This window comes from Bison bison, unplaced genomic scaffold (genome assembly GCF_000754665.1).
Source record: "Bison bison bison isolate TAMUID 2011002044 unplaced genomic scaffold, Bison_UMD1.0 scf7180017864304, whole genome shotgun sequence".
Lineage (NCBI taxonomy): Eukaryota > Metazoa > Chordata > Mammalia > Artiodactyla > Bovidae > Bison > Bison bison.
The window spans coordinates 16,294,091-16,301,438 of record NW_011494876.1 but is presented as its reverse complement, the minus strand read 5'-3'; the positions used below and the strand labels follow the sequence as shown (position 1 = coordinate 16,301,438).

Sequence of the window (7,348 nt, the reverse complement as noted above, 5' to 3'; positions counted from 1 at the left end):
GCTCCGGTGCCTGGGCCTCGCTGGGGCCCGGCGGGTGGCCGCCTCTACAGACTCCTCCCAGAGACCCCGCCCTCCCCAAATCAGAGTCCAGACCACACCCGGGAATTCACACTGGTTTATTGGGGGGGGCCTTGCCAGGCTGAGGACTGTTCATGCACAGGCGATCATGCGTGCGGGGTAAGGCTAGGGACCGGGGGGCGCCTCGGGCAGGGGTCACTGGCAGGTGTTGTAGATCTGGACCTGCAAGTTGATGGCCTGAAGCACACTGCGCATCCTGGCCTCCAGCCCGTCCAGCTGAGCCGCTTTGCCCTCCAGCGCCCGCTCGTTCTCCTCATAAGTGCCTTCCAGCTCTGGCAGAGACGGGTCTCAGATGAAGGGTCCTTCTCCCAGAGAGCCTCACCTTTCTGGGGCCCTCCCACCCCCATCCTCACCTTGCAGCCGCTGCAGCTTGTCTTGAGCGGCTTGCAACAAGCCCCGAGCCTCGTCCCGCAGTTGCTCTGCCCGCGCCTGCGCAGCCAGCACACCCTGGGCCTTGCGCTCAGCCAGGGCCCTCACTGTCTGGTACTGGTCCCCCAGGGGGCCCTGCAGCAGCTGTGGATGTAGAAGCCGGGGGCTGAGTGGTGGCCCAGTGGAGGCCCAGCCTCTATCCCCAGCCCTTCCAGCTGGCTCTGCCTCAACCCACCTGTTCAGCTTCCCGGGCACGATCCTGGGCACTGCCAGCCGTTTCTTCGGCACTCGAGGCTGCCAGGCTATTCCCTGCTCGCTTCAGTTTCAGAGCCTCCAGGAGACCATCCAGTTGCTGAGCCCGCTCACCTGCGGAGCTCAGTGCCTGCTCAGCACCTGCCATCCTCTCCTGCACCTGCCGTGGGTGGGCCCAGGATTAAAGGGGTTTATGTGGTGTGCTCCTAACCTGGCCCCACTGGTGTCCAGGGAGGCCACACCTGCTGTAGGGTCTGCTCTGTGTCCTGTGTGTCAACCACTGCCCCCTGGATGGCACCCTGAGCAGCACCCTGTGCCCGCTGGGCCTCCTCCAGTGCTGCCTGGACTGTCTCTGCCTTCTGTTTCTCACCCTCAGCCCGGCTCCTAGGGAAGAGAGGGAGTCAGAGCCTGCCAGTATCAGGATCAGGTGTCAAGGAGGGGGCAGCGGGGGTGCAGGAGGGTCCAAGGTTGGGGATCAGACCGTGCCCGCCGCGCGTCGTTCAGGAGCTGCTCGGCCCGGCGCACGTCTCCCACAGTGCGCGCCAGGATTGTGTCCACATCTGCCAGGCTCCGGACCCTCTCTGCAATCTCACCCGCCAGCTGCTGGATCTGCTCAGGCGACGCTGGGATGGAGAGTTCTAGCACCCGGGTGGCCACCATCTCAATGCTATCAGGGTCAGCCCCCTCCTCTATGGGGACACAGGCAAGGACTTAAGGTCAGAGCTTGGGCACAGGGACACGATCTGGGGATATGGACTCAGAGACCACACATGGGGTATGGATTTGCTAGCAGGCAAAAGGACAGTAACCAGCAGCTAGTAACTACAAGGACAGGACTCTACATGGGACACAGATTTGGGGCCATGGACTTTGGGATGACATAAAGGCAGGGCTCGGGGTCCACACATCCTGAGTCCCTGCCCATTGGTGGTCACAAACACAGGTGCCGTGTGGGCTCTGACTCAAGTATGAACACAGACACAAGGGAAACACCACGTGGCCTGGGCCACAGGGAGGCTCACGGCTGAGGAAGTCTTTCACATTCTGGATAAGTTGCCGCAGTTCCTGGTTGGCCTGCTCCACCTGGCCCCTGGACGCATGAGCCTTGTCCAGGGCTGCCTGGGCCCGCTGCTGGGCCTCGCCTGCCTGTCGACGGGTTTCAGCTACCTGGCTGAGGATGCCACCGCCTTCTGCCAACGCCCGCTGCAGCTCTGCCTGTGTGTGGCGGGCCCGACCCAGCGCCAGGTCCGCCATGGCTGCTGCCCCACTGCAGCTGAGGCCCCCACAGCGGGGCTGCCCCTCCTCATCCCGGCAGCCGGCACCCCCGCAGGGGCTCGTAGCACAGGGCGCATCTCCTGGGGACCCACACACCTGCCAGGCACAGAACAAGTCAGGGCTGGGGGAAGGAACAGCCACACCCACATGTCCCACCCCACACTGAGCCTTACCAGTTCGTTGATGCCTGTCAGACTCAGGGCGTGGGTACGGGCAGAGAGCTCGCCCAGGGCCCGCTGGTTGGCTATGTGCCTGCGGTTGAAATCCTCCCTCCGGGCACTCATCAGGGACTCTGTCCGGTGCCGGGTGTCTGCTGAGTTGCTCACAGGGCTGGGCACTATCAGGGCCGACATGTTGGCACGGCGTTCTGCCTCTGCAGACAGGCTGTGGGCCTGGCGGATGGTGTCATAGGCACCTGAGTTGGGCAGAGGCGGGCAGTCAGCTGAAGATCCACCCTGATCCAACTGCCTCAGGGGTCACCAACTCACCCAGGAAGTTTGAATGCTTGAGCAGGTCCAGATGCTGGTCAAGCTGCCGCAGCGTGAGATTAAGTGCAAGCCCGTCTCGCTCTAGACTACTCAGTGCGTGGTTGGCGTTGAAATTGTCATCCTGCACGTCTGTAAGCTCAGCCTCCAGCCGGGTCAGGTGCTCCGTGGCCTCCCCGATTTCGCGCCTGTGTGAAGTGATACAGAATTCAGGCCTGGCGCGTTGGGCCCCTGCCCCATCCCACCACTCATCCTCGGGTTCGTCCGCACCGCAGCTCCTTTGTGGCCTCCACGAGCTGTGCAGTGGAGGCGGCAGAGGCGTTTCGGGCAGCCACAATGCCCTGCACAGTGCCCAGCTTCTCCTGCAGGTGCCGGAAATTGCTCTCAAAGGCACCCAGCACGCCCGTCTGCTGCAGCTCTTGCGTCCACTGCTCCAGGCGCCGTGTGCGGGCCGCCAGATCCTGCACCACGCGGTCCCAGTCCCCAAAGCACGCGTGGCAGGGATGGCAGGTGGGAAAGACTCCCGAGAAGCCACGGGCACACTGGTCACAGCGCACGCCAGACACGCCAGGGCGGCAGCTGCAGTGGCCCGTGGAACGATGACACTGAGGTGTGTCTATCCCACGAGGGTCACAGTCACAGGCTGTGTGGGCAAAGGACAGACCACAGGGTCAGGGTGCCAGTGGAGCATCCTGGGAAGCACCCCCCATCTACTCTGGCCCCTCTAGCCCCCTTACCTCGGCACTGCAACCCAGGGTCTCCCCAGTGGAGCTCCTGGCACTCAGAACAGGTCCGCCCGCCGAAACCAGCACGGCAGTGGCACTGACCTGTGAACTAGAGTGGGAACAGGCAGAGGTCAATCAGGGGCAGAGCCGAGACCGGAGGCAGGCAGTTGGCCCCACCCACCGAGGGGTCCACAGGAAGTGCCCTACCTCGTTGCAGGCAGGGCCTCTGGCTCGGCTCGGGTGGCAGGCACAGGGCTGGCAGCCACGGCCACTGGTGAGGTTCCAGAAGTTGGGGGCACAGCGGTCACAGCTCAGGCCCTGGACGTTGGGGAGGCATGGGCACTGCCCGCTGCTTGGGTCACAGTTGCAGTGGTCAGTGGATGGACACTGCCGGGCATCTGTGCCCAGCAGGTTGCAGGTACAGCCTGTGCCAGCCGAGATGGGGACACCAGTCAAGGGGTGCACACCAGTCAAGGGGAGCCCCACCCAGTGGTCCTCTCCCATCCCCACACTCACGGTGACAGCTCTGTCGGGCAGCCTGCCCATGGAAGCCAGGCTTGCAGTGGGCACAGCGCGGCCCCTCCGTGTGGTATAAGCAGTGCAGGCATTGCCCCGAGTGGGGGTCACAGGCATCCGGGTCCGTGGGGTCAATGTTCCCACTGCACTCGCATGGTTGGCACCCGCCGCCTGGCCTTGATGGGTCCCCAAAGTGCCCGGGGGCACAAGCTTCACATCGCAGCCCTGCCCACGGTCGGAGGGTGGGGGGAGGCGTGAGTGCTCAGCCCAGCTGCTCCACCCTGGTCCCGCGCCTGAACCTCCTCACTCACCTGTGTAGCCTGCCCGGCAGTGGCACACAACCTGCTGCGAGTACCCATCCCTGTGGCAGGAAGTAGCAAAGTGCCGCCGGCTCCCGGGGCCTTCGGGGCAGGGGCAGGGCCGGCACTGGCCCCCGTAGGGCAGCCGGGGGTCCCCATGGAAGCCAGCAATGCACCTGCAGGGAGCAGAGAGAAACGCTGCATCCTCCCTGAGCGGTGTGCCTACCCACCCGCTCGTCCACGGCTGCTCCAGGCTCACCTTTCACAGTGCTCACCCCCAGTGTGGTCCCGGCAGCCCAGGCAAGTGCCAGTGTTGGGGTCGCACTCGTCTGCGTGCCCATGGCAGACACAGGGCCGGCAGCTCGGGAACCCCCACTGGCCTCGTTGGCAGCGGTCACAGCGAAGCCCAAAGGCACCAGCTCGGCAGGGGCATTGCCCACTGGTGGCATCACACAGGCCACTGAGCGCCCCCTCGGGGCTGCACTGGCAGGCTGGGGGCAAGGCAGAGACTGAGCCAGGGAGGGGCTTTGAGGGGAAGCTGGGTGAGGTCAGGGTGGAAGGTCAGGGGATGGAAGAGAAGGTCAAGTGATCAGAGCTGAGGATGTGGGGTCCGAAGCCAGAATGAGAAGGAAGAAGTAGCACCAGAAAAAGGAGGAAGAACAGTAGTGGGGAGGGGGGCAGACAACTGGAGGGATGAGGCCAGTGAATACCTTGACAACCCGTGGGGCCAAAGCCATAGTAGCCAGGGGCACAGAGGTCACAGCGGCGCCCAACCACTGCAGGTTTGCACCGGCACTGACCGCCATGGGGGTTGCACTCGGAGCTCAGGGAGCCCTGGGGGTCACACTGACAGGCTGTGGGGAGAGGGAACAGGGCAGGTCAGGCTGAGCCCCCACACCTCCACCCCACCAGCCACACCACACACACTCACGCAGGGCTCCGTTGTAGAGCAGCGTGGACAGGCTGATGAGGAGGGGGGCACAGGCCTCAGAAGGAAGGGGCTTGCTGGGCATCAAACCCTCCTCGTGGCAGCGGTAGCGTTCAAAGGTGGCCCGGCGCTCGAGAGAGGCTGCGTCACCCCCGCTAAACATCTCCAGCACCAGGACACGGGGCAGCAGCACCAGCTTGAGAGATGAGAAGGAAGAGTGCAGTTCAGAGCCTGGACCACGTGGGACCACCAGGACACGAAGCTGGGTCCCCCCAGACCTGCCTGTTCCATCCCCAGCGCTGTCCATCTGGCCACCACTACGAGACCCAGCCCACAGGCCCCACCATCTTGGTAGGTATGGGAAGAAGGAGGTGTTCACCGAGTCAATGAGTAGGCTGGCTCCGGAATAGGGGGCCTCAGGCTGGGCACTTCCTCCTGTTCGCACCAGCTTGAGATGTAGCTTGTAGGAGATGCCAGGCTCCAGGCAGACAGGTCTGGGAAACACCATGTGCCTGGGGTAGGGGAGGACAGGTATGGGGGTCACCCAGAGTTCCCCTATGCCTCTTCTTGGGCCTCCCCTCGCCACACCCAGCAACCAAACCACTGGCCAAGAAACAGACTGCGCTGGGCCACTGTCTGGGCCACAGCTGACAGCCAGGCAGAGAATCTGTATAGAAGATTCCCATAAACGTGCCTTCACTGGGATCATCACCTGTGCTGAAAATACTTCATATGGCCTTGCAACCCCACAGCATTTCCCTGGCACAAATATTCAGTTCAGTTCAGTTGCCCAGTTGTGCCCAACTCTTTGTGACCCTGAGGACTACAGCATGCCAGGCTTCCCTGTTCATCACCAGCTCCCGGAGTTTACTCAGACTCATGTCCATTGAGTCGGTAATGCCATCCAACCATCTCATCCTCTGTCATCCCCTTCTCCTCCTGCCTTCAATCTTTCCCAGAATCAAGGTTTTTTTCTGAGTCAGTTCTTCACATCAGGTGGCCAGAGTATTGGAGTTTCAGCTTCACCATCAGTCCTTAATACCTTCCAGTTTTCCCCCAGGTCCTTTTTACGCTTCCTTCAACCCCCACCTCCAACCTTTGACCAAGGCTCCTCTTCACCAAGACTGCATCACCTCCCCCTGCCCCAGGTCATTCCCAGCAGCTTCTAAACCCACCCTAGGGTTCTTCTTCGATTCTCCCTGAAAAAATCTTTACTCAAGATTCAGGTCTCCCTCAGCTGCTGCTCTTTGTTCTCCTGCCCAACACAGCCCTAAAATGTAACCGTAGTCACTGCGTCCACTCTCTAAGCCTCCCACTCCCGAAGAGCTTGTGTCCCAACATGCCATGCAGTCGGCCTGTCCCAAGGTCACCGGTGACCTCCCTGTAGCCAAACCCAGCGGCTACTTCTCTATTCTTATCTGCTGAGGCGTCCAGCAGCATGCAGTGAGAACCGTACGCCTTCCTTCCTCAGACGCTCTTCTCAGTTTCTGGGACCTTGTCCAGACTCCTGACTTTTCCCCATCCCCCAGCTGCTCCCTCTCTACTGGGTTCTAACACTAGAGTACCCCAAAGCTTGCTTCTGCTCCTCCTTCCTTTTTCTGGTCATTTAATTGAGAACCACCTCTTTACAGACAAGTCTTACATCTCCAACGTGAGCCCTCCAGTAATTCCAGACACACAAATCCAACCACCCCTGGCCTTGTCCCCTCATGTCTCAACATCTCAGAAGTGCTCCCCGCTAGGTCTCCATCTCAGAAAAGAGCCCATGCCACCCAGACATCCAAGCCCCAAACCCTGGAGACACCTTTCCACATTTTCTCCCTTTCCTACATGTCTAAGCTGTCAGCTCTGCCACCAGAACCCTATGGAAACTTCCTTTCCTTGCCACCTCAACTGCTACACCTGTGTCCAGCCTGCTGTCACTCGGCTAACTCAGTAACTTCTAGCAGAGCTCCCACCTTCCACCTGGGCCCTTTAGGTCTATCCTCCACTGGAAAACCAGATGAGTCTTTGTTAAATGTAAAGTTGGCCAAATGTCCATGGTGGGTACAGCCAGGCTCATTATGCTATTCTCTCTGCTTCTATGTATTTCTATTTTTCAGTTCAGTTCAGTCGCTCAGTCATGTCCGACTCTTTGCGACCCCAAGAATCTCAGCACGCCAGGCCTCCCTGTCCATCACCAACTCCCGGAGTTCACTCAGACTCACGTCCATCGAGTCAGTGATGCCATCCAGCCATCTCATCCTCTGTTGTCCCCTTCTCCTCCTGCCCCCAATCCCTTCCAGCATCAGAGTCTTTTCCAATGAGTCAACTCTTCACATGAGGTGGCCAAAGTACTGGAGTTTCAGCTTTAGCATCATTCCTTCCAAAGAAATCCCAGGGCTGATCTCCTTCAGAATGGACTGGTTGGATCTCCTTGCA

The 7,348-nt window shown here is 60.8% G+C and overlaps 1 protein-coding gene across 2 annotated transcripts in view; it reads right to left on the bottom strand.

The window, feature by feature from the left end:
- Positions 1-97: 97 nt before the first annotated feature.
- The window catches only part of LOC104997220 (laminin subunit beta-2), a 14,398-nt gene continuing 7,147 nt past the window's right edge, over positions 98-7,348 (bottom strand). Inside the window, exons 17-33 of one of the 2 annotated variants that reach the window (XM_010851877.1) lie at positions 5,307-5,439; positions 4,931-5,123; positions 4,710-4,853; positions 4,259-4,490; positions 4,012-4,175; positions 3,701-3,925; positions 3,392-3,609; positions 3,197-3,293; positions 2,730-3,102; positions 2,463-2,647; positions 2,148-2,389; positions 1,722-2,070; positions 1,181-1,388; positions 942-1,083; positions 683-859; positions 432-591; positions 98-350 (exon numbers count right to left, since the gene is read on the bottom strand). In XM_010851877.1, the coding sequence (XP_010850179.1) occupies positions 214-350; positions 432-591; positions 683-859; positions 942-1,083; positions 1,181-1,388; positions 1,722-2,070; positions 2,148-2,389; positions 2,463-2,647; positions 2,730-3,102; positions 3,197-3,293; positions 3,392-3,609; positions 3,701-3,925; positions 4,012-4,175; positions 4,259-4,490; positions 4,710-4,853; positions 4,931-5,123; positions 5,307-5,439 (3,379 nt within the window). In that variant the 3' untranslated portion in view covers positions 98-213. The remainder of the gene's footprint in view (positions 351-431; positions 592-682; positions 860-941; positions 1,084-1,180; positions 1,389-1,721; positions 2,071-2,147; positions 2,390-2,462; positions 2,648-2,729; positions 3,103-3,196; positions 3,294-3,391; positions 3,610-3,700; positions 3,926-4,011; positions 4,176-4,258; positions 4,491-4,709; positions 4,854-4,930; positions 5,124-5,306; positions 5,440-7,348) is intronic. The other variant, XM_010851878.1, reaches the window with a different exon arrangement.